This window comes from Ambystoma mexicanum, chromosome 11, assembly GCF_040938575.1.
Source record: "Ambystoma mexicanum isolate Mex_15411 chromosome 11, UKY_AmexF1_1, whole genome shotgun sequence".
NCBI classification, from domain to species: domain Eukaryota; kingdom Metazoa; phylum Chordata; class Amphibia; order Caudata; family Ambystomatidae; genus Ambystoma; species Ambystoma mexicanum.
In genome coordinates this window covers 91,181,411-91,208,916 of record NC_090934.1, presented here as the reverse complement: position 1 = coordinate 91,208,916, position 27,506 = coordinate 91,181,411, and the positions used below count along the sequence as shown (strand labels likewise).

The following is a 27,506-nucleotide window of genomic DNA, read 5'->3' as shown; positions in this document are numbered from 1 at the left end:
GGGGCAGTTATTTTTAAATAACTGAAAACTTAGGTGATCACTTGAGAGCAAAGGGACTTTTGAAAAGATGGTTATTCCCTTGTCTATTGCTGAACGAATGTCATGAAAGGACTTGAATTTTAAAGTACAGCTCAGTCAACTTTGTATTTCTCTGGTGGCACCACATGAATAAAGATTTTCTTTTTAAAGATGGTCCTCTCTGGGATATGGCACCATGACCTTTTTGGCTGTATCGCCGATTTGTCCAATGTTAAGGAGGGTCTCACCAATGAATACCATTTGCTGCAGTAAAATGCATTTGTATTTTATATTGTATTTTTGTTTGCATTTAGTTGAAAAAAAGGGATATCAATTTCGATCGGAAATAACTTCCATTAACACATTTACAAATGGCAGAGGCATTCCCAGAAAGGGTGCCTGTACAACAGCACAAACATAAGAACAAGAGTGGAGCCAGTTGATGAGGGAGTAAAAAAGTGGGACAAATAATACATACAAAACAAACAGGAAAAATAATGTATATATATTCTTTTTTTGTGTTTCAGGGGTTACAGCTTTTCACACAATATACAAGAAAATACCAATAATAGACCTATATGCGTCAAACTAAAAGCTGCATCAGAAAGCTTCCTAGCAATATTCACATGTATCCCAAATGATCTGTTCATCTGTGTGTATTACATAAATTAAGTAAATAGTATGCTAGTTGCCAACGACACCGTTGTGTTACACTGCAGGCTACACTTCAGCTATATCACTGCAGGCTACACTTCAGCTATATTCCACCAGGTGTATGTAATCCAGTAACCAAAGCCTCAACTCTAGTTCAGATACCAACACCAGGGACAACATGGGCAAGCACACATATGTAAGTAAACAGATGAATTACAAAAAGCTAACATTAACCTAAGGGGGAAAGTGTTTCAAACTTATTTACCCTATCAGAAGGTTGCCGCAGCCCTTGCATGCCTCAATGAGATTTATTTTTCTAATTTAGAGGCTCCCTTCGTGTAAGGGGGTTGACCTCAATACTTGTAGGAAACTTGTTACCACATCACCAAAAGGTACTCCAAGATGCTATGTATGGTGCCCCGACTTCGTGACAATGATTAGCTCTCCTCTAAGAGGGTGGTGGCTCACTCTCATGATGGTTTATGGCATATATGAAGTCCAGTGCCTGGCTCTACAGAGTGGGGTCTTGGCCATTTATTAGCTCATCAAGCAAGTGTGGACCCAAAAAAAGTGGTGCCAATAAAGACTCACGCTCAGTTACAGACGTGAGGATATATCCGAAGACCGTTCCTGTGAAATGATTACATTATTGAAAGGCTCAGGCTAGCTCTTGGACCAAGAGCTCCAAAGTAGCGGAGAACATAAGGGATGGCGATCAGTATGCTGAATCAGCGCTTGCCACATAACATTGCACAACGCTACTGGAAAAAGCATTGGTTAGGTTGTTCCATTCCAGGAGCCCAGGAAAAAAAACAATGCGAACAAGGGCTCCAGGGGGTAAAATCAATTTGACAAGTCCCCACCATCCCTGCTGGCCCCATCTCCTAATCCTGCAGCCTCCCTCTCCCCCATCATGTTAGTATCAATGCCAATATCAGCATCAACAAACAAGATCAAGCATGCTGTCTGTGGTGAAATTATATATTCAGAGTAATACATATCGTCATACAAAAAAAAACAACAAAAAAAAACACGTTTGCCACAGACACATATATACTGACAGAAGGCAAGGCCTGAAAGGCTCATCCAATCACCCATTTTCTACACAGACTGCACAAGTGAAATGCCGAAGTTGGTGATTGTTCAATAGGGCTACTTGCTTGTTACAGAAATATCTAAACAGGTGTACTAAACTACTGGGCTGTGTAACTGGCTATGTCAATGGGATAATTCCATTGATGTACAGCAAATACAGGGCTTCATAAGGCCTATGTTCCAACAAAGTGCAGTGGGCCTCAACTACTTCTTACCTGTTCCTCTCTTCGGACTTGGAACTAGGATCTAGGGACCTCTTGATTCAGCTCAGACCTTTCCATCTTGGCCGACTCCCAAAACTAGAGAACATTGCCAGACATGCCCCAAACCTGAAATAGAAGCGGGCCATTCTCGGATCTCTGGAGACTTACCTGTTGACTCTGCGTGGGCACTTGTCGGGCTTGATGTCCACTTCATAGTGGTAGACGTCAATCTTAGGTATGTCAACTTCAAAGTAGTTGGCAAGCAGCTTGATGGGCTTCCCAACCGTGCCTATCCCGGGACGACGCGGTGCCTGGAAAACCTGCTGCAGGGGTGGCTGGTAAGTGCCCACCGCTATGGGAGAACAGAGAAAGGTGGTTAAAAGAGCATGAAGAGGGGGACTGGCCTAAAGGAGAATAAGAAGGATTCCCTAAACAGGTCTATGCCTCTGAAATTACAGTCCAGAATGGAGCAAACAGCATTTGGTTGGTGCCTCTAAAATTAAAGTAGGGTTGGGGCCAAGTCAAATCCAGGTCTATGTTTTGACAGCAAAGCAATGTTGTTGAAACTCTGGTGGTACAGGGGAAGTCATTGAAAGCCAGAGGAGATACTAAACCTGTTTCACCACTATCGAATTAACAGGTAGGTAATCAGCAAATAACTCCTTTACTTCACTTGTCCTCAGCCCCACTGGACATCACAGGGCACACGGACTGCTGGAAAAATATCCCAATTTCCTCAGGTAAGTTCCCTTGAATAAGTGCATCATCTCTTTCTCCCAACAGCCCAAACCAATCATCATCAACCATGCTGCAGCAACATCACTGACAGCGCATTGTAGCAACCTCACCTGCATCACCATAGACCCCATCAGCACTCCATCATCCATTACTACATGAAAAATGATGCTCGCCAACTTCCACTGAGCAATCAACCAAGCACAATACATGGCCGACGTCATCACCACACACAACCTGGACACCATCTTCATTACAGAGTACTGAATGACATCCAGTTTCATCCACATCGTATATATCCTCATCGCTAATGGCTACAGCATTCTACAAAGAGACTATACAAACAAGATAGGTGGAGATCTCGACATCATTCACAAGGCATCATGGCATTACACCCAACAGGAAGTTGCCACCATCAGTTCGTTCAAAAACCTCTCCTGCCACTTCCTGCTCTCCCCAACAGACAGTCACCTCACACTTAATCTACAGATCACCCTAGCCCAACACATCATGCCTCAGACTTTAGACGTGTTCACTACTGTGTCGCTCACGTACCCCAAATGTTCCTCAGTAACTTCAACATGCTTGGGTAACCCAACAACCAGGCCCATGAAGGAAGATCTCCACTATCTATTCGAGACTCTGAACTTCACACAGCACATGAACGACTCAAAACACAGGAAATGCAATATGCTCATTACACCACCTCCCAGCTCACAGTCTGTTACAGCTCTTCAAACCCACTCGACTGGTTGGACCATATGGCAATTCTCTTCGACATTAGTCGCACCAGTCAAACAAACTTATCGAAAAACCCAGCAAAAAGAACTTCCCAGTGAAAGCGTTCATCCAAGTCCACACCAAACAACCTCACATGGGCCGATCTACCACAGACGAACCAGCACTGACTTGCTTATCCAAGAACCCAACACAACCCTCGCAAGTATCATCAACCACCATGCCCAGATGAAACAGCGCACATTGAAGCCTAAATCTTCTACACGCTAGTGCACGCAAGAACTCACCCATAACACAAGAATAAAATCAGTAAATAAAGACTTGTCGACAATCTGCCAGCACATCTGAACTCGCCCTGTGCAAGGAACTCAGTGCTAAACGCAGACGACAGATAACCACTGCCACGACCAAGAACTATCATAACCCCATGGCCAGCATCGAACGTGGAGCACTCTTCAAAGCCATCAAACATTGCATCCACCCTCTACCTGACCCCACCCGTATTGCCCTCCATTGAAATATCCACCACCATCACGTGTCTTCATCAACATGATCCACCAGCAATGGACACCAACGCCACAACGGACAGCCCACCAAGCCTCACATCTCAAAAAAACACCACTATCTCGACAACTTTCAAGACACTCACCATGGAAGACCTAATTGTCACCCTAGAATCCCTAAAGAACACATTGTGTATGGACAACATCCTCCCTTCCCTCCGCACCTAAGACCCTTTGCAATGAAGCACTGTTCCCTTAACTGGCAATCATTAACAACTCCCTCACTCAAGTCAGCTTCCATCACCAAAGACCGGACAAATCCTCCCACTTCTTAAGAAACCAACATTGGACCCCGACTACCTTAACAAATACTGCCCAATCACCAATCTTTACTTCCTAAGTAAGTTCCAAGAGAAAGCACCAGCTACACAACTCCAACACAGCGATGCCAACAACCTTATTCAATCCAAACAATCTGGCTTCAGACCCAGATGCAGCACAGAAACAGCTACCATCAAGGTGATCAATGATATCCACAACGTCCTCGACAATGGCCAACCTAGCCTCCGAGTTGTCCTCAAACTCACAGTTCGAAATATGAAACCACTAGACACTCAGCGCCATTCTACATCGCTGCAATGGAGATAAGTGAAACCGTCCTCAGCTGGTTCAAATCATACCTTGCCAACTATCAGTCCAAATGGATTCCGCCAGATCAGATACTGTACCCATGACCTGTGGAGTCCCAAAAGGATCCATCCTTTCCCCCTTGACGTTCAACCTTTAAATAGAACCGCTCAGAAGCCTCAAGGCTCCACACAACATTCACCAACATGCAGATGACATGCATCTCTACCTCAAGTCGGAGACAGCCCAGGCTCAATGCCTGCCTCACATTGATCCAATCCTGGATGTCGATTGCTTACCTGAAGCTTAACCCCTCCAAGACCCAATACCCACTGCCTGACCAACACCGAACAGCCCAACATCCAGACCTGGCTCTCCATTATGAACCTCAAGGGCTTCACATCAAGCTGACTGCCTGCACCAATTCCCCAGGGTTCTAAATTGACAAGACACCTCTTTCAAGGAGCACATATCAATGGAGACACAAACGGCTTGGTACCAACGTTCCCTCCTGTGCAAAATCAATCCCTTTATTCCAGTTAACAACTTCAGATCCACTGTCTAAGCCTTGGTCCTCTCCCACCTGGATGGTGACAATTCCCTACTGGAAGGCTTTCCGGTGACCGCCCTAGCACCCGAGATATGTCCTACATGCTGCAGCACGACTCAAAAGAACTGTGATGAGGGTCGATGTGATGTGGTCACATTTTCAAACTCTATTGTCTACCGCTGCAATTATGAATCACAATTAAATCTTGCTGCATCATCTACAAGGCCATTGCCCTCAAGTCCCTGGCTACCTTGCTGACAAGCCCATCATCCCTGAAAGCCTATGATCCACCAGATGTAAAATATGTGCAGACTTGAACTCCACCAGTGCAGGAATGAAAGAACCAAAAGTCATGTCTTCTCTGTCTATGCCCCCAGAATCTGGAACCTCTTCCCCATCAACATGAGACTCGTCCCTCCGCTTCTATATTTTAGGAAGGAGTGCAAGACCCTCCTCTTCAAGGAATGGCTTCTCGCTAACACTGAGGTCAACACACAGACTCCCATCCTACCATGGACGATCTATTACCCCATTTTCGTTGCTAGTTGCCGGTCAATCCCTTGCTGATTAATGTCCAGCTCTCTCCAGTTGTTAGCTCCTTTGTATCGATGCTACCTTCACAGTGTACAGCCACCTGCATGCCATGAGAAGTGCTCTGTGTTAAATAAATACCCTAATACAGACAACATATGGATGTAAAAACTGCACACACTACTATTCTGTCACCAAATTATTCCATTTATAAAACAGACGGCACAGGTGGGATTCTCTGATGGGCAGCATGGGTAAGACCTGCTTTCCATGCTTGGGTTGTCTTCTTTGGGAGGTTCATACAGGATGCTGTTACCTTAAAAGAAAGACTCAAAATGCAAGATGTCACAAGTACAGGAAATCTGCAAGGTCAAAACTGAGTGCATTGTATAAGTGATTCCACCCATATTCAGTGAAGATGGATTAGTCAAATCCATTTCCGTCTAATACGATTAGGTGCATATATGGCAATGGCAACCCGCACAGCGAAGACCTGATGCACGAATATGCAGTTCACTTTCTGTGCTCGCTGCATGGAACAAGGAAGTGGAGCAGCGCTGCCGTGACGAGCAGCATGTAAGGAGATTTTGGGGAGGAGTGTTGGGGCATTTAAAATAATGGCGTTAGTGGGCTTTGGGCTGAGTGGGAGTGCAGTCACGGGGTCTTGGGCAGGTGAGTATGGGGGCCCCACCCATTGGGTATACATATGGGATTGGGTGTGAAAGATGTATATGCTGGGGTCAGTTGGGGAGTACAGAAGATTCGTCAATGGGGAATCGATGGATATGGGAGACGGAGAGGGGTTTAGAGGGCATGATTCAGAGTCTGGGGAATCGTGGCTATGTGAATTGACCGCTTTGGCTTCAGTCGAATCACATAGAAAGGGCCATGATCACATGCTACTGGGCCTGAATGCACTTCCATGTACATGTTCAGATAGCCACTGAAATGATAGCAGCTGTCAGAGGTGTGACCATGCATTCACATGTTCATGATCTGTTGCAATGAAGTTTACACACAACATTGCTACTAGCAGCACGGATCGCAGGTGTTCTAAAATAAGGCAGAATAGCCGCAGCTTTAATATTCATATAAGCGGGTTGCTCTCTCCAGAGAAGCCAATGCAACCCAATGCATTTCACAAGGTGGGAGGTGGAGGATCTCCCCTATTTACATCAATGATCTCCGACTCCTAACATGAGGGGCCAAAATACATGCCTATCCTTTTTCTCAAGTAACTCCAATTCAGACTGATGCAAAAGCAACCTTAAATGCACTCCTATGTAAAAGAAAAAGGACGAACATACATGTCCTGAGCGCTCAGTGGGTTGAAAGGCCACGTCAACTTGATTTATGGGTATGTGAACACAAACTACAGCTATTATAACAGAGATCCACTTTTCCCATCATTAAAACAAGATATAGGGGTTTGAGTGTGTGCTAGCCCATAATGCAAAGCAATCTTATTACTCGGAATGTATATTTACTTGGGATCACTGCTCGGCAAGATTTTAGGGAAGGATACAATCTTCTGATGAAAGGCAGAATAGTAATAGAACCCCCAAGTGCACACGTGGTGGTGATCCTCTGGATTGTATCAGTCATGAAGCATGCCTACACAGGGCCCACTCTCGAACCTGCAGAACAGCAGGCTGGCAGTGGTCCGCCTGCTTAGTATAGAGATCACCTACAATATCTGCACAGTGCATCAGGAATTCTACTCTCAGGGGAATACAGGCTGTTCAGGAAGTTAGTGTAAAATTGCGGTTGGCTGTAAGGGAAAATGCCAATAATTGACACAAGATGTAGAGAGCTATGCCAGAAAAATACTATGGAAAGAATGAAATGGAATGGAGAAATGTTCAACACCCCACTGACAGAAGAAAGCAGTAAACAAGCAAGCGCTCGATCAAGTCCTCGACATGTATAATAATGGGTGGGAAGCTTCTGTGTAATTGGTTCAACTCTTTATTGTGGCATCAGTATCAGCAATGAAGGGCACATTAATATAAATGTCTTAGTGTCCTAGGGCAACTGGCCCTCATTTGTGGAGGGTGCTGTATTGCCTTAAAGTCGATCTCCTAAGAGGAGCGCTGGGAGCACGACTTGCTCTGTGTCCTCTGCTCTGGCTTCTGGCGCTTCGCGCTCTCTTCGCCCGGCTCTTCCGGGTTCATCCCCTGATGTTCATACACTGCGTCTCGCGATATCTCTACACACCTCCCCTTGATAACGTAGCAAAGCTTATTACATAACATAATCATACTTCACCGGTCTTCTTTGCTCCCTTCTCAGCCGATCTTTTTTCCTGCCACCAGTGTCCAGTACCCAACTAGTTTCTTGGAAGCCTGCTGATGCATCTTTTTCTGTTCTTTCCTCCATGGTCTCTCGCTCATTGGCTTCTAGTTCTTGTTCTCATGCAATCTCTCTGTTGGGGCCCTTGCAAGGGTTGGGTTCCTCTTGTGACCTTTCTGCTTCGCAATGCTTCTCGAATATGGCTACATGTTCCATATGCGGCCATCCTCAGTGCGGACATGGTTCGTCCCTCTATGAAGAACTCTTATTGGTTGACTGAACTTCGAACCTGTCATTTGGTCCTTGCTTGGTAGTCATATTTTGATCCAGTCTCCTTCCATGACCTCGTGCTCTTGGGTTGTTCTTCTCGTATCACTCCATCTTTTCATGCGTGAATTGCTATTCTCCAGTCTCCACACTACTTCAGTCATATCCACTTCATCATCTTCTCTTACCCTGGCCAACCATGGTGGTACCAGTGAAGACGCTGCCCTCCTTCCTCTCAACATGTGAAATTTGGGTGATCCCATTGGGAGTTAACCTGCGGGCCGCAATGGCCTCATTGACCATTTTGAGGGGATCCATACCCAAAGCGGTTGCCAGTTGGATGGCTCCTTTAATGAACCTATTGGCTCTCTCCACAAGTCCATTATCTTTGGGGATGGTACAGAGCGGCTTTTCTCTGATAAATGTTTTTGTGCAGAAATGACTCCATATCCTTCGACACTAGCTGTACCCCATTGTCTGTGACAAGCTCTTTGGGAAGATCTTCCCTCTGAAATATGGATGTGAGGACTTCTATGACTGTGGCAGTCGTGATATTGGGGACGAATTCTGCTTCCACCCACTTTGACAGGTAGTCCACCAGTACTATGCTATACCGATGCTTGGCCGTCATTGACTCCAGCAGTCCTATAAAGTCTAGCCCCACTTTATACCACTGTGCTTCAGGGATCTCTGTGGGAATCATCGGAGTATTCCTTGTACTTAAGCGTTTACCACTGTTGAGACACTCATGGCATCTCTATCATTGCGTGAATTTCTTGATCCATGGAGGGCCACCAGTACACTTCCCTCACTCTTCGCCGCGTTGTAGTGTTCCCTAGATGCCCTGAGTGGGCTCTGCACAGAATGACTTTTCTCATCCCCACTGGTGGCATCACTTGATCACTTTTCATGATCAAACCGTCTGCTTCTGAAACATCTTCTGCCCTTTCCAGTACGGCCTCATGCCTTCCGGGACAGACCTTTCATTTGGCCATCCATTCCTAACTCACTCTCTGAGTCTCACCATGGTGGGGTCTTTACTGTCTTCTTCATTCCAATGCCCCTCGCTTAGTTTTAGGAAATCTGGGCCCCTGAGGTCTTGTATTGACGCCACTATACATTCATCCTGCAGGAAGGTGATGCTTTGCATTTGTCCTCCGGGAGCCTTGACATGCAGTCTGCCTGAGCATTTCTCCATCCTGCAACGTGGTTAATTTCAAAAGTGTATTCCTGCAGTTTGGCCGCGATGCGTGCTAACCAGGGTGTCAACAATGTTGTCCCTCCTGGACTGAGCATATGAATGAGGGGCTTGAGGTCTTTCACCAGTTTTAATTTGGTGCCCCACACATAAGTCCTGAAAGGTTCAACAGCCCATGCGCAAAGCCAGCATCTCTTTCTCCACTGTGGAGTAGTTTTTCTCCGCCGTGGACATGGCTTTAGAGGCGAATGCCACAACATGTTCTGCGTCTCCTTTCTTTTGAGTGAGTATGGCACCTAATCCGCACGCACTGGCATCTGTGGTGATGACTGTACTCCATTACGGATTGAACGGCTGTAGGCACAGTGCTTCCACTATGCACAGTTTTATGTTCTCTATCGCTTCTTTCTAGGCTTCCAGCCATGTGAACTCTTCCTTTTTTGAGTAGGTCTCGCAGTGGCGTCATAATTTCTGAAAACCTGGGGATGAATTTAGCATAGTATCCTAGGAACAACCTCACTTCTTCCTTATTAGTTGTCTACGGAGCTTTGATTATGGCTCGTACCAGGTTTTGTTTGGGGTTTATGCCTTGTGACGAAATCTTGTACCCCAAGTATTCAACTTTGCGTGCCCTCAAGACACCCTTTTCATACCTTAACTTGACTCCAGCTTACTGTAGCTTGGTGAGGACTTTCTTTACAATGACATTGTGTGTATGCTCATCTGCGGCGTAGACCAGGATATCGTCCTGGAAGTAGGACACTGTACACGTTTCCTATGTCTCGTAGTAACAGGTCCATCATTCGCTGAAACGCCGAAGCTGCAGATGACAGGCCAAAGGGCATCTTGGTGAACTGGTAGTTGCCGAATGTGGTGATGAACGCAGTTAGTGGCTTGGAGTCTTTGTGCAAGTGAATTTGATGATACGCATCCCTCGTGTCTAACTTGGAGAACACTCTGGCTTCTTTCATCATGAGGATGAGCTTGTTAATGCTTGGAAGGGGGTAGCTGTCTGAGATGACTTCCAGGTTTAGGCTGCGAACATCAATGCACACCCTTAAATCTTGCAAGCTTTGTTTCTTGATGAGAACCATGGGACTCAACCACTCTGAGGCTTCGACATCCTCAATGGTGCCCTCCTTCACCATTTTGTTGAGCTGGTTTCGGAGTATGTCTCTGGTTGTCACTGGCAGAGGCCTTACTTGGTGTTTAACAGGGACTGCATTCACCTTGAACAGTATCTTATGTACGAAGTTTTTAATTTTTCCTGGCCCTTCCGATAACAGCTTGGGAAAATCCTCTCTGACAACCGGCGCTCCTCTTGTACTGCCTGTCAACACTTGATCCTCTGTGCTGGGATCCAGTTTGATATTAGGTTTGGCTCGATTGTCCCAACCTAGGACTGCTGGGCCTTCTTGTTGGGTGTCCTGACCCACGTTTGAGCTATCATGCTGCAACATTTGGTGCTGTGGGCTTAGAAAATCCAAGATGGACAAAAAGCCCACAAGTGCGCCAGAATCCAGGAGAACCACGCAGTTTGTGAGCACACCAAAATGGTTACCTAACTTGCCACCCACCTGTGTAAAGAAAGATCTTTGTTAACAAAATCCACTGTTACTGATGTCAAAAAGTTGCTGAAATCGTGGCTCACCGGACCACTTTAAAGATTCAACCCTTTTGTGGGGTTCCACATAACCATTTTACTGTAAGGAGCCCCATCAAAACAATGTTAAGCAAGGATTATTTACTACCATGTAAGAACCATTCCTGTTTGGAATGCATTAATCCAAGAAAGATCCCAAAAATGGATGCAGTACCAACAAAATCCTCAAGGCGGCGCTAGCGGTCTAAACTCTGACAGGAGAACTGAGTGCAGTTGCTGACAAAGGGATTTGACTCAGCTGACTTCAAAGGCTGCATTTTAATGAAAAATTAGCCACCTGCTGTTCCCAGAGGCCAGAAGCCTGGGAAACCCTCTCACCTCAAGAGATTCACACCACAGCCCAGGATATCACATGGTCATAATAACCAAATGCAAAGTGACCCCCTGGTCTGCTGACCTCAACCTCCTGGAGACCACACAATAGGCTATTGCACTTGAATAGAATATGTTGATTTTGACTGTTTCCTGTCAACAAAGGCCTGCCTGCCAGAAGACATGTGATCACTGACCCACCCAAGTCTTGGAGGCGGACTCCAACATACTGAGAACTGAATTGAAAGCAAAATATATATTTTACAGAAACACTGATTACTCTTTGTAATCAAATGACAGGAATGTATAACTTTGAGAGCCTTCATTTAAAAAATGTACCTTCGATTCAAGCCCAAACTCCAATTTGTGTGATGTTCTGGGGCAAAACCCCGCCATTTATGGATACTACAGACTCTGTGTTTAAGCTAGAGACATGGGAATTTACTGGAGTATGTAAGGACCGGCCGTGTACATGTGTATAAATCTGGAGAAAAATCCGATGTTGCAAAACCCACTAAAAAGCACCAAAGGTTGCCATTTCTGAATGCAAGCCCCCAGGAAGAGCAGAGTTTGAACAGGGTATACCTCATGTGATATGTGATGGGTGCATGTAATTTCAAACCACTGTATCTATGAAATATGTCTTTAGGTCAAATATAATTTGTGTGTAATTTGACAGGGGAGTGTCCTTTCTGCAAGCCATTAAATGACATCGCTCTGACACTCCACCTCTTTTCCCCAATCAAGAGAGAAAGGAAAGCTTGACCAATGGGCAGTTGAGAGAGGGGCTGGCTAGTGATGCTGCACACACACCCACTTTCAAAAGACATAAAAAGAGCCACTGGAAGCTAGAGAGGACATTCAATTCCATTTGCTGCGGAGCATGCTGATCGACGATTTCACATCCAGAGATCCAGACTTCAAATCCATCAATCTCCAGAACCTGTAGCAGTACCTAGAAAGCAGAGCAGTATCCAGAATCCAGAGAGGCTAGACCAGCAGAGCAAGCTGACCCAGACCGCTGTTAGCAGAACCAGAGAGCTGACCCAGATCACTGTGAAGTGCCGAGACCAGACCGGAGTCCAGTCCAAAACCTGACCAGATCCGTGGCAGGCCTATTTCTAAATATATTGTGAGTACCTAGCAGAACTGTGCAGAACCAATCTCTTAGTTAAAATAATATAATTCAATCTATTTTAATCTAACCAGAACTGCCTCCTAACTGCCACCTGTCATTTGCAAAGCTGTCAACTGTCATTTTCTAGCGGCAAGCTGTAACCTGTCGCTTTGAACTTTTAAAATTTCAAATCCGAAAAACTACCTTTATTTAATCGTCCGTATCTCTGGAACCGTTTAACTTTCCTCTGAAAGCTTAGGATCTCAGCTTTTCAACAAGTTAGGAACCGACTTCCTACTCCTCATACTTTTGCCGTAATCACGATTCTCGCACTCGCGAATTTTACCGCGATTTGCAATTTGGTTAAAAATCCAGCCACGTGTGAAAACACCAGCTTCATTGCTTTCCTTTGCCAAAAATTCGTTTAACCTGCTAGTTACTCCTAGATCCTTGCTAAAGTGAGCCTGAACTCATCCCAAGTATATTTCACTCACCCTGAACCTCCTGAAGGGAATTAAAAGCATTTTCAGCATATTTCTCACTGCATTGTCACCATATTCAAAGCATTTTTGCCTGTGTTTCAAAACTCCTATCTGTTGTATAAGCTGCTGGGGGGGAATTGAACTGAATTACATTTGATTGCATTTCTGAGGACTGTGTGCTTTCCTTCCATTTCCTTGCATTGCATAAAGGAGGGGAGTGAATTGTCCAAGAAAGTGATTACATTGTCTTTTGCTGAAACCCTATCAAGTTATTTTCTGTACTGCATTTTCATTCCACCTTGCATCCATTTGAAACCATAAAAGTATTGTTGCTATCTTATCCATCCTATAACCACTCATCATTGATTATAAAGAAGTGTGCTAGTGCCAGACTATCCATTATTGATTACTGCTCAGATTAAGTGTGATATTCAATTATTAATTTATTATAAGGGTGATATATAGATATATAGTGTTTAAATTCTCAAATAAACCTTTTAAACTTGCAAAACAGAACTACTTCTTGGCTCTGTGGGGTCAGGGGGATTCCAAGAGAGGGGTGTTATATAGGGGTAGTCATCCAGAATGCATGAACTGGACATAAAGATATATCAATAAGGGTTTCCATTCAGTATCCCAGACTAGGCATTGATTTAGCTGTAGTGTTGAATTGAATCCTCTTACATTCTTGACTGAAATATATTCTTGCAGTTGCTCTCCCCTTGAACTCCACTTTCCCTTTGATGTATCCTAGTAACTCAATGGAAGCACCACCGAACACTATGGGCTTGTAGCGGGTGCTGAGGACTTCAACCGTTTCGGTGCCCATCATCTCTTTGTATGTGCGAAGGGGCAGTATGGTTAAGTCCGAACCGTCAGCCATTATTCTCGTCTCTGTGCCTTTTACTCTGAAGGCACAGTGAGGCTTTTCTCTCCTGGCTCGTGGGCTGTTCACCATTAACACAGTGGGCCTCCCTTCTGCGGATGAGGATTCTCTCTCTGCATTGTACTCTGTATTGACGTTGGTTACCTTTTTGTTTCACCATCTGCATACCAGTGAAAAATGTCAGATTTTCTTGCACACTGAACACTCTTTGTCTCTTGCGGGATATTCTCCATCATTTGCCAAGTGCTTTGAGCTGGTGCATCTGTGGCACTTCAATGGTTCTTTCCTTCCCCACTTCCCATCTCTCGCATCTGCAAATGGTTTCTCCTTCTTGGTCCGGAAGATAGCCTGGACTTCTGCTGGGCCGGGTCCGCCAACATATTCTTTACGTCGTCCTGTGGTCTCCTCAACCGCCCTTGCAATCTCGACAGCTTTTTCTAGCTGTAATTCCTTTTCTAAAATAAACTTGTCCTGTACTTTCCTGGTGTTGGCGTGTACCGTTAGCATGTCGCAGATCAATCCTTCTGCGTTATTTCCGAAATTGCACAATGCGGCTAATTCAAGTAGCTTGGTCACAGTCGTCCACAGGTTCGAATGCCTACTGTTTGCCACTGTAGAATCGTATCATGTGCTAGAAGAAGTTGTTGCTGCTTGAATGGCGCTGTATGGTTTCAAGTCCTAATCCTCGTCCCCAAATATGTTGCATAATAATGGGCGGGAAACTTCTGTGTAATTGGATCAACTCTTTATTACAGCATTAGTATCAGCAATGAAGGACACATTACTATAAATGCGTTCGTGTCCTAGGGCAACTGGCCCTCATTGTGCAGGGTGCTGTATTGCCTTAAAGTCTGTAAAAGAGGTTTCTCTCATCTCCTAAGAGGAGTGCCAGGAGCACGACTTGCTCCTTGTCCTCTGCTCTGGCTTCTGGCGCTCTCTTCCGTGTTCCTTGCGAGACCCACCGTCTCGCGATATCTCTACAGCTATTTACTTACAAAATAGTCAATTGAAAAAGGTCCATTCCTTCCCCAGGTTTCCAACATTGGAAAATGTAATAAAAAATACCACGAGGGGGGAGGTGGTTGGGGGTGCGCGCGCTGTACTTTAGCACATCCTTTTTTTGTCCTACGCAAAATGTTCCGATGAAGCAAAGTGGAATATTGTCAATCACCAGTCCTCACGGGTCAGAGCTGGCGTATGTTACGTCACTAGGATAAGAAGCACCAACCACCACCATGGGGCCACTTTTAAAAAATAGTTGCAAGGCAAGACTATGCGCACAAACTAAATGCCCATGGACATAGTATAGTTACCAAACACGACTTCGGGTAGAAATACAATAGAGTGATAAAACGAGGGATCAAGAATCCCATTGCAGGGTGTGATAAATCAAAATACTAAACCTTCAATGAAATGGGTGAAGCGGACACTTGCAGGGACAGACACGTCTCACCGCTGCCCTGTATTGGCCCAATCATGGGGCAGGTTCGCCCTTAATGATAGGTCTTCCTGTCACCATGTCTTCATTTGTACTGAAACGCACCACTGTTCAATTCTCCCCTAGGCACCACGTCTCGGGCTAGAGTGCGGGGCGAGTGGGTCTAGTGCAAGGAGACAGCATATTTTAGAAGAGAACCCATACACCAGGGGAACAGGCGCGGGGGAGCTAAACATTGCATGCACCCCCTCCAGTAACAAGATGTCATGGTTGGGTGTCAGTCAGCGCGGCAAGGTGTGACAATGGTGCGATTCGCCTTCAGTCGTGTGTAGGCCGGCCCAAGTGAGCCACCTTCCAATGGGTTAGGCGAACAGGCCTCCGGTACCTAGGCTAGGAATAGACTAACACCTCGTGTCCCCTGCTGTGAAGTGCTCGGATATTACCGCCTGTGCAATGCTACTTGCGGGGCGAGGGCTGATCTACAGCAGGAAGAGGCATTTCTATTACTTTCCAGTGATCTCCAAGGCAACGCATGCTGCTCAAGAGCGCCCAGGCCTGAAAGTGACAGGAGGACCAGGACAGCATTAAAAGGGCCCACCCAGCTTCAAAAACAAAACGGACACCCGTGCGATATACCGAATCCTGCAGGCAGCAGCTCGTGATGCTGCAATACACAGGTGCAAGCACGAGGGTGGTGGGCACGGGCTGTGCCGCGCGGCCCGGGCCTACGATTGCAAACAAATTCCCCTATTCCCTCGGAACTGACCACCTAGGAAGAGACCAGCACACGGAACCTGGGTACACCTGAACTGCGCGCACAAGAACAGCAGCAAAGGTCGCTTGCATGTTCCCCTCTCTCCCCGCCCCTTTCAGACCCACCAGAGTGCCTGGAAACGGCGGTATACATCCCATAACGTAAGCAAGCACTATGAGAAAGTCTTCGCGATATGATGATATGATATGGCATTTATAACGCGCATATACACAGGTGTTTCAAGGCGCCAGGATATTGTAGGCACCCGAGCTGGTGGTCTTCGGGGAATCTCGCATTTTTCATGCACCCACTTTTGTGAAGCCGCCCTAGCCCTTTTGTCCCGTGTGAACAAAGTCCTTTACAAGGCCATGACACCGGCCCCTCCGTATGAAATGCCCGACGGGGGAAGGGTCACGGTGTGATCTCCCTGTATGTCCCACTCCATCCTGGAACAGTCCAGATTAAATCTCGATAGTTTAGCAGCATACGCCCCCTGCTGGGCAGACCAGCCCTCGCAGTTATTACCAGTGAATTTAGTGGGACACATTTGCTCAACCGTTGAACTAGTGCAGGCGTATGCAACCTGGGGCTCTCCAGATGTGTGGGCCACAGCTCCCTTGATGTGAGTTTTAGTACATACTATCTGGAGAGCCAAAGGTTGCAGACCCCTGAACTAGAGGCTACGCCGACTATGCCACATTCCTGACTGTGCTCCTCAGTTTACATACAGATGTCTGCAGCAGACACTCAACAAACTGAGCTATCTCCCAGAAAGATCTGTGTTAGGGGGAATTCTCGGAAATGTGCTAATTCCGCTCTACCTTAGAGATCCCCAGCAAATTTGTTGGATTTTGAGGACTTTCATTTTTAACCTTGAGAGAGTGAGACCCTTCTTCCCAGTCATGTATTTTAAATGTGATTTGAACCCTGTGTTTTATGTGGTTGTGGAGTCTGACAAACTCCATAGGCATCATCTTTTACATTATGTCACACAGCACCCTCAGTGCAGTGACACAGGGAAGTCTTTCAGATTTCTTAAAGGGTTAAATACCTTCTCTTGGATAAACTACTGTCTCCAAGAGCAGTGAAGTGAAATTGACTTTACTTCCATTTGTAACTTTCTAGACCCAGCACACACCATCTTACAATAGGGTGCTGGAGGGGTTACCTAGTATCCCCTTTGTCTAGTTTCTCATGTAACAATTTTATGTTACCCTTTCCTCGATGAATGGCTGGTGGCAGTGGTTTACTTTTAACTACCGTGGTGAGCTTTTACCGCGGGCTGCGTTCACAGCTGCAGTAAAACAACCAAGGATGTCATTTTGGTCAAAATGGCCCCGGTCTATTTCGCCGTTTCTTTGTGGAAAGGTCCTTCTTAAGATATACTCTGCGCGCCAAATCAGGTTTGGTCCCTTTGTTTGTTTTGTCTTTGGCGGGATTCACGAGTGAAGCCTGCCTCTGGCTCCAAGGTGTCTGGCCTGGCTGCCTGAATAACTCTTCTTCCCTCTGAGTTTAGCCCTCCTTCCAGGAAGGGGTTAACTTACTTTGCATTGGGGGTTACCAAAAGTACTTACCTGCTTCAAAATATTTGTGAGATCTCGTTTTATTCTAATAATCTGTTTTTTTGACATACTCCTAATTAGTACCCGGCATGCAATGCGCACCGGGAATACAATGTGTGGATTGGCTCTTTTCTGAGCCATACCACACAGTATTCCCGTGAACGCTGTGCGTGCCGGGTACTCTGTTCCCAGCGAGGGGCGTGGCAGCCCCTTAGCCAATGAGGAGGCTTGAAACAAGGCAATCCCCGCACCGAGCCTCCCCGTGGCTGGAGGCTGCCTTCGTCCCCCGCCGGGGACTCGGGTACGTTTTTTTCCCTCCACCCTCCTACCCCGCAAACTATCCCCCTCGACCCTCCCAACCCCACTTACCTTCTTTTTTCTTCTTTTCTTGGAGCGAACACGCTGGAAACACTTCTGTTCCCAGTGTGTCCATTCCCGATGGGCGCCATGGAAAGGGAAAACAGACTGTTTTCCCTTTCCCGGCAGCTATTTTTTTCCAATTTTTTTTTCTGTCAAAACAGAAAAAAAAAACATTAGTATCCCGGTCTAACGACCCGGGGTACTAATGGCTAGGAGACCCTCAGCGGTGGGCCAATACCGCCCCAGGTAACTACGACCCCGGGGGCATTACCTGTGGCGGTATTGGCCCGCCGCCTCGGGTCTTATTGCCACAGTATTTCCCTAAATGCAACAGTGATATATTAATGTCCACAGTGTCCTACCTATTGAAGTCACCTGAGGGTGTAGGAAGTGTCTGTGTGCCATCCCACATGGGCATGTACTGATTTAGGGATACTCAGTGTTGATTTTGGAGTGTATTTGTGTGTTACTATTATATTGCCCCTTCTGAAGAAAGCTTACTCAAACTGACTTAAATAAATTAATAATTATTTAATCAAGAAACCTTGTGTGTAAGAGTTTATTTGAATACTTGTCACTGTGAATCTCTGGTAACTCCCCTACAGCTCACATTGACCACTCTTGAGATAAGCCTGGCTGCTCAACACACTACCAACCTGTGTAGTACAGACGTACACCAAAGGTTGGGTTCCCATTGCCAGAAGGTCAGGGTTGTTGTAGTGCACCCAAAGGGTACTGCATACAATCTTGCCTAACAATCTGTGACCCACTTAACGGAGTGGCTATAATAAATTTCAGGCTGTGATGGGTAATCATGTTTCAGAATAAAGTCATTACTCACGTGTGGCTGCATTTCTTAATTTTCTGTGTAATAAAATCACAATCCTTGCTACCCACGTAGCAATGATGTTTAAGGTATTTATAACGTGTACCGTTACCAATGGAGTTGGTCCGCAGGCGCTCTGGCGGATCTGCAAATGAAAAGGCAGGGTGGGTTAGTAGGGCGAAGAGGGAGTAGGATAATGGAAGAAGAGGTGTCTGTTGGCAGCTTCAGTTCGGTTTTCACTGTGCGCTGAGCTTGTGTGCGAGTATCAGATCGAAGTCAGTCCTTGAGTGCTGTTGGTGCGGCATATGTGTTTTTTGTTTGTTGTTGCGGTGAAGTGTGTGCAGTTTGCTGTACAAGAGGTGGCTGTGTGGATTTTTGTGTGAGTTAAGTATGCAGGAGTTAGAGATTTTTAGTTAGTGGGTTATGGGTCTCGCAACTAACATTCACAATTTGGCTCGGTGCCCAGATTTGAGAGTCCTGTATAGTGGGAGAGGGGTGTAGGTTTCACGATACAGTAGGTTTCACAGTACAATAGGCAGAGAAGGAGGCTACATCTAGATTTGAGAGTCCTGTATAATGGGAGAGAGGTCTAGGTTTCACGATACAGTAGGTTTCACAGTACAATAGCCAGAGAAAGAGGCTACACACTTGGATTTGAGAGTCCTGTATAGTGGGTGAGAGGTCTAGGTTTCACGATACAGTAGGTTTTACAGTACAATAGGCAGCGAAGGAGGCTACACTTGGATTTGAGAGTCCAGTATAGTGGGAGAGGGGTCTAGGTTTCACGATACAGTAGGTTTTACAGTACAATAGACAGATGGGGCTATACCTAGATTTGAGAGTACTGCATAGTGGAAGAATGACAATACTGACAGATTCTCTAAGAGAGCGATGTGGGTTGACATTCACAGTTTTATCTTAATATTCACAGGTCCATCCCAAAGCGGCACTATCTAGATGTGGCTCAAGGCAACATTAACATCTCCCCATGAGTGTGATGCAAGCCAATGTATCTTGGTTAATAATTCAACAGTCCTCACCCTTTGTGGAGCTGGTTGGTAATAGAAGCCTAGTCAGCTATGTTCCTAGGGAAGTTAGAGTGGCAGGGCTTTCTGGAGTAGAGTGATTGCTCTACTCCCCACCCAGGCCACACTTACCTTGGTAGTTGCTGCTGGTTGACGGCTGGCCTCTGGCCTGCCCTACTGACACCTGCAGGCACAATTTGGAGCCACCAATGTAGGAGCCGCCCTTTGCCTTGGGCCCTTAGCCACAGGGGTTGCAACGGACAGAGGGCTGCACTGGGACGGACTGTTAAATGAGGGGATTGGTCCAAACAGGGCGGGGGTGGGGGTGGGCAACGGGGCAAATGAGACTGGGGACACTATTAGATAAAATCAATATGCTTCAGAAAAAGATATCAAATAAACAAAATGAACTGGGTAGCGTCCTTCCAAACTCCCCCTTTAACGGACTTCTGGCCGCAGCGTAAAACCAACCCCTATTCGTTCAGAATGGTCACAAAGTTAGGTCATACAAATAATCAAAGGACTTACGCCTTTTCACAACCAAGTCACATGGAGTGTCCTCCAAGGTTCACGTGTCTCCTCTACGCTGTACAACATTTTTACCAAACCATTATTTGACCTTTTAGATAAGCTGGGAGCTGCGCGTGTCCTACACCAATTATGCTGATGACACTCGGATCCTCCTTCATATCACCAGAATTTATGTCATCGACTCCAACAAGCTACAGTTAGTATAACAAACCATCCAGGCCTGGATGGCTTCACACCTGCTCTGTCTTAATGATAAAATAGAAATTCTTTTGGTGGGCCCAAAAGCCCTACTCAGCACACTGGATCAGATAAATCTTACACCTCTTTCACCATTGATAACATTACCATCCCAGTCTCTAGCAATGTTAAGACCTTGGGTGTCTACTTATTCGCCTGACTGTCCCTAACTAGACAGATCAACGCCATTGCATCCTCTGCTGCACACACCACCAATCAATGCCTGCAGACCTTTCCTGTCCACAGACCGGTGCCTCATCATTGCCAGTGCACTGGTTGGCTCAAGACTGGACTATTTTAACACTTTCTGCAGGGACCTCCACACTGAATATCAACACTCTCCAAGTCATTCAGAACAATGCTCCGAGGGCAGCACTTAACATCCCAAGACGTGAACAAATTTCATCGGCAAGAAAGAGCGCGCATTGGGTAGATTCAAGAGCAGATCATATTCAAATCCTTAACCATCACCCACAATTGCCTTTTGAACATGGCTCTCAGTTACCGCTCACAAAAAGAAAGAAATCAATTGTCAAGCAGGGTCGGGCTGGGGCACAAAATTGTCTCGGGCACCTATGAAAAAGTGGCCCACAGTTGCAAATAGCAAATCATTCCTTTTGTGACAGACTGTTTGAATAGTACCCAAGGGGGAGTTTTTTGATAAAATGTGATACAAATTGTGCATTTTAAAAGAATATTTATTCAGCAACAGTGGTCAAAACTACTAGCCGCATAGTGAAGTAACTCAAACTGGCCCACATTGACCATAAATGTAGCCCACTTTGCGCAAAACGACCCACACCTGCATTTTTGGTTCAGGTATTGCCCTATTGCACGATTGGCCAGTCCAAGCCTGTCGTCAAGGCCCATTCGCTCCTCCCAATCTTGCTGGTTCATTGCACCAAGCTTTAGACTAAAGAGATCGAGTGGCCTGGGGGGGCGTAGCTTCATGGTTATTGCCTCCAAAAATGGGAACGCTCTACCCTTGTCACTAAGATCAGAACAATCATATTGAGTCTTCCGAAAACATCTCAAGGGTTAACTGTTCTCCCAGAGCCTAACGCCGGTTTGAGCCTTTAAGGCTTTACTTGTTCACCAATTTATACGGTTTCACCTGTTGGTCACTACTGTAACCAGAGCGCCTTGATGCCTCTGGGTTTAGAGCACTTAAGAAATGCAAAAATAAATAAATAAAAGATGCCATCTCCTAGTGTAGTTTGCCATCGGCGTGTGGACAAGTTTATTTTCAGTTCATGATTTGGGCACATGTATTGGGCAACAGTGCTGACCTGCAGTAGAGACAGAGCAGTCTACGCTAGCTTTGCTCTAGCAGTGCCGACGCAGAAAGAAACCAGTGAGTTTTTTTTAGATTAGAAGGTGACCGATATGTTCACTTCACTGATGAGGCCGAAATACGTCTGGGGTTGCTTGTGTTTCCGTGCAGAGAGGGACCTGGCCTAGCAGTTCTGGCAGGGCTGCTCCCATTTGTGGCAGTACTTGATTGATTTGCATATGGCTCGACCCTTTTTACAATGGCTCAGACGGGCTAAAAAACGGTGGTTTGGAAGGTTGCTCAGAGCAGTTTCAGTGGTTTAGATTCATTCAAAACCTTCCACCCATCACTTTATCGGTTATAGTTTGTCTCCCTATGTGAGAGAAGGTATGCCCAGACATGTGCCCCTTGCTCGCTGCGCCATAGGGAACCAAGCTGCACCTCACTGATGATGCCCAACAAGGCAGGAACATGCCTGGGGTTGCTTGTGTTTCCGTGCAGAGGGGGACCTGGACTAGCAGTTCGGGCTAGGCTGCTCCCATTGGTGGCAGTACCTGACTGATTTGCATATGGCTGAACCCCTTTCGCAATGATGCAGACGGGCTAAAAAAACAGTGATGTGGAAGGTTGCCCAGAGCAGTACCAGTGGTTCAGATTCATTCAAAACCTTCCACCCCTCACTTTTTTGGTCATAGTTGACCTCAGTGTCCGAAATACATTGGCACATTGGCAATGCTTCGAATATTGGTTCATTAAATAACTACAATTATGTTTGACGTAGTGATCTTTTTGCTCAACATACAAGAATAACCACAGAAAGAATGTACGAATGTTTCCTTGATTCTTAGGCCAGACAATGTGAGTGCAACCCTCGCCGTCGGCTTGTGAGCTTTGCTTCAGTTGTTGTTTATAGGTTAGTGCCAAGTGCAGAGGCACTTTTGAAAGGGTATGCACCCCACACTAGACTGACTTTAATACTAATTTCAGGAGTACAATTGTTTGCATTTCATCTAGAGCGGTGCCCGCTCACCTTTGCTCGATGGTCTCCTAGAGAAGGCCAGTTCAAGCGGGTCTGTGTGTACTTAAAGCATGCAACTAGGCAAACAGCCCAGATTGAATGTACACCGTCTTCTCTCGAAAGGCATCCATGCTGGAGATTAATCACACTGAAAAGGCATTCTGGTGCTCAAAGTTTTGATCTCTTTTTGGGGCGAGTTGGGGGATCAATAGGATGATTGGGGGGGGGGGCATGTGGAGGCGATGGAGGGTGCCATAAGTTTGGTTAGACAGGAGGCCCCCGCAGAGTATTAGAAAATTGCAGCCACATGCCCCATTGGGTGCAACACTTTTTGAAAAATGCACTAAGCCAGAGTACGCGTTGGGGTTTGGCCACTTGTGCTGTGTTTACGTTTTGAATAACGCAGGTGAGGTGCATGGGTTATAAGGAGGTGGTGGGCGCGCTGCGAACCAGGCATGCCGCGGGCACTTTGGTGAAGAGGGCGGCTCCGAGGGGGACAAAGGAGTGGGGGGGCTGACTTTGGGCCAGGCCTGCTCTTCAGTTATTACTCGGAAAGCACGAGAGCCCACCATCTAGACTAGAGGGAGGGAGCACACTGGGGATGAATGGGGGGCTGCCGGGGGTTGGTCACAGATTGTTGCCAGGTACAGAAGCTCAATCTGCTTGGATACAGGGGGGCAGACAGCTCAAACACTCGCACTTAAGGCTGGCGGGCAGGGCCCTTTCTCATGCAGATGAGGTCGGCGGAGCAAAGGGGAGGCGGGGGCCCATGTTTGGGTGCAGCACAAAGCAGCAGAGTGCAGTCAATGCGAAGGGTGAAATCAGGGGTCACCCGCAGGCAACATCAGGGGCCAGGCACAGACAGGGGGTAAAGAAACAAATACCGCATCCAGGGCATACAGAGAGAGCGAGCAATGCAGATGAAGTGCACATTCACTGTGTAAAAAGACACACACACATACACTCACACTGTGCACACGGGGACACGAATACTGCTGCTTTATCATGTACAAACACTACTGCATACAGGCACGCCAAAACAGAGACACATACTGACCGCATGGGTGGGGCGCATACTACTCCACAGAGAGAAACTGCACAAATACCATAGCCGTATAGTCCCAGGGTGGGATAATGGCCGGCCTTCATCTCGGGCTAGAGGGTGAGGAGGGCATTATCCCAGCAATAACGATCATTCAGAGGTCTAGAAGGCTATTAGCACATGGTGTTGATACCAATAAAGGTTTTAGAGCTGTGGTGGAGCAAAACATGTTCGTTTGATAAAGCACACAAAACTTGTTAATAAATTAAATGTGTTTTTTTTGTGAAATTTTAAATATCTAAGCTCTCTTATTTGTAAACTTGGTTCAACTGGAAAAGTTTTAGCAGGAGCTTGTATTAGGTGCAATGTTAAAGTGAATGGGTTTTCTTAAAATAAAAAAGTGAACACATTATGTGTTTTAGCTTTCACTTTGTGTTGGATTGTCATGCTGAACTAAATCTTGCTGGTAAACTGCACTGCTATTTTTTTCAATGCAGATATATGCTTTCTGTTGATTCCCTCGATGATTCTTAAGTCAGGCATGCAGGCAATACCAGCAGTTATTGACTGCACTTCGCAGAGTCATGACAGTAATGATTTCCATGTGCTAATAACGAATCAGTCAAACACTACTGCATATAGACACACAAACACATTTGATAGGCAAATGCACACCACACACAATTCCTTTCCACAGTTATCCACCTAAACCTTATCCTTCAAGTCTCGCAGCCTGACATCCCCGACAGATATTAAGTCCGTTATATTCAACTCACGACAAACACATGCAAATATGATCCAGTTAGCTGTACTGTCTGGGCATGGAGCGCAATATTTTAAAGGTTGAAGCTGGAGACACCGCACAACCGAGAGGTCCCCTTGTGGAAATTTCCGGATATCCCCCCTACATTCGATACAGGTATACAGGAGGCCTGGGATCCCGACATGGAAACGAGGGTGGGTGATATGTTTATAGATGGTAAATTTGCAACCCTGGAAGACTTCACTAGAGCACGGGCGGCAGGCCACTCCATACACAATATTATAGGATGGGAGCTGCATTCCAGAAAAGGTGGCCGCTCTTCCCCGACAAACCCCCTCCCCCCTCATCCATGTTTGCAACTCATCACCACAAGAGGAGGGCTGGGTATTTCTAAATTGTATATGTTATGTTAGGTTATGTTACTTTGCATTTATATAGCGCCTTGTGTGCCATTGGTATGGTCTGAAGGCGCTGGCAGGTTGAACGCCCTTGGGAACCGGAGTTCGAGTCAGGAGAGAGAGTCAAACGTGCGTGTGAGCACCGGATATGTGTGCAGCTGGTGTGGCATTCGTGTAATAGTGCTTCTTAGCGGTAGGTGTGGTGGGTTGAGAGATCAGGAGTATGTGTTCGTTCTGGCAGGATTTATCCAGACCGAATGTGGCTGCGTTAGGCCTGAGGAGAATGCCTGGCTGGGGGGTGTGTAACCAGCAGTGTTTACTTAGAGTGATGGGAAGTATGCGGCAGATGTTAGTATGAGAACAGTTATACCGAATGGTGTCATAGTATCTCTGTGTTCTAGTTGAATGGTGGTGTCAAGAAGAGAGTAAGCGTGGTGATGTGATGGGTTAACATGCTCTCTCAAATGTTCCATGCACTCCAGTCCGCCCCACGCACTCCAATCCGTTTCATGCATTCGAATCTGTTCTATTTAATCCGATCCGTTCCGTGTATTCTAAGTTGTTTTATGCACTTCATCCACATATTTCATCCGTACCATCTACTTACTTCATCCGTTCCATCCATATTTTTCACACGTTCCATCCACATACGTTGCCCGTTCCTTCCACATACATCGCCCGTTCCATCTACCTGTGTCATCCATCTACATACATCAACCGTTCAATCCACATACGTCATCTGTTCTATTCACATACGTCACTCGTTCTATCCATACACGTCACCGATTCCATCACATATTTCACCCTGGAGTGGGTTTATGTCAGTGCAAACCCATAAACCCACAAGGAATCGGGTCAAAGAAATGGGGAACAGACCTACAGATGCCAATCCCAGAGGATAAATGGAATAGATATTGTGCACTTACGAAAAAAAGTTTCATTAAATGCTGGGTTGCCCCTGATCCAATTCAAAATCCTAAATAGACTACACTACACACCGGCCAAGATGGCCAAATTTGTAACGGATTGCACTGATGAATGCCCCAAATGCGGGTCCCCAGAGGTGGGCTCATTTTACATGTACTGGGAGTGCCCGGCACTGGTGGGATTCTGGAGAAAGGTGGCCAAGATGCTGACGGAAATCACACAGACACCCCACAGCTGATTCCTCAAAAATACTTATTCAGAGACATCGGTAAGTGCTCCGAGAAAACCAGAAGACTATTTAACGTCTCATGTGCAGTGGCCAAGAAGTGCATCCTACAGGCCTGGAAAACTTCTACACCACCAAGCATGACCACCTTCCTCCGTGAATTAACTTATGTTAATGAGTGCGAGGAGCAATACGTTTTGACCCAGCCCGGGGCAAGTCGACCAAAAGACATTTGGGGCCCCTTCCGCATGTATCTGTGTGGAATGCTCTCTGATGATGAAATCTCCATGTAAATATATATGTAAGAGATGAATCTGGTAGATGACTTGAGTATATTATAGGAATGAAGCTGCTGTAACTGTTGAGACCACTGTTAATAAAAAGAGTTTTAAAAAGAAAAGTCTTGCAGCCTGAAAGTCCTCTTTGACAGAAACCTTGAATTTGCACTTTAAGATTTAGATTTATTTTTTAATTTATAACGCGCACATAACCGTATAGAGGCGCAATAATCATAGGTACAAGACAGACTAGATCTGGGGAGGTAAGTAGTTTAGAAAGAAAAGAAACAGCAGCAGCCTATCTGAACAACAATGTCTTCAGTGCCCACCAGAATTGAGGCAATGATTTGATAGTCCTAAGTCCTAAAGGAAGAGAATTCCACAGCTTCAGACCGAAGACAGCAAATCTTCTATCCCCCCTTGAGTTATATACAGAACGGGGGACAACCAAAAGATGCTGGTCACTGGATCGTAAGCATCTTAAGGACTGGTACGGTTGGATCAGATCTGGAGTAATGCCATTAATGCATTTAAAAATACGACAGGTCGCAGAAACAATGGGTAGCCACTGAGCATCACATAGTAATGTCCGCCTCGCTTGGAGAATGACTATGGACACCCAAACATATCCTTTCCCGCAAGTATAATCAAACATTTTGCGCTGGGTTCTCTTCTGAAGCTATGGTGGAAAACAGGAGAACTGAAAGGCCTCACGAAGTGGCCCTCACCCATGAGCCATGTTTGGGCCACTCCCATAAAAAGGATGAAATACAAGAACCAAGCCGCTACCAGATATGGTATGAAGCTGGACTGGAGAGAGTTGGGCAGCTCATAAAGCCCGATGGGTGTATATCGCTGCAAGGACTGGAGTCGGGGTAACAAATTGGGTTATCAAGAGTATTCATGTTCCTGCAGTTAAAATGAGTTCTGCTGACGGCAAAATGTAAAGTCAAACTCCAGAGAGATCTCACGTCCTT

At 46.0% G+C, this 27,506-nt stretch overlaps 1 protein-coding gene across 3 annotated transcripts in view; it reads right to left on the bottom strand.

Moving 5' to 3' along the window:
• The window catches only part of LOC138503099 (protein argonaute-1), a 582,484-nt gene that overhangs the window by 508,948 nt on the left and 46,030 nt on the right, over positions 1–27,506 (bottom strand). For all 3 annotated transcript variants that reach the window (XM_069622604.1, XM_069622605.1, XM_069622606.1), the window contains exon 2: positions 2,139–2,322. In XM_069622604.1, the coding sequence (XP_069478705.1) occupies positions 2,139–2,322 (184 nt within the window). The remainder of the gene's footprint in view (positions 1–2,138; positions 2,323–27,506) is intronic.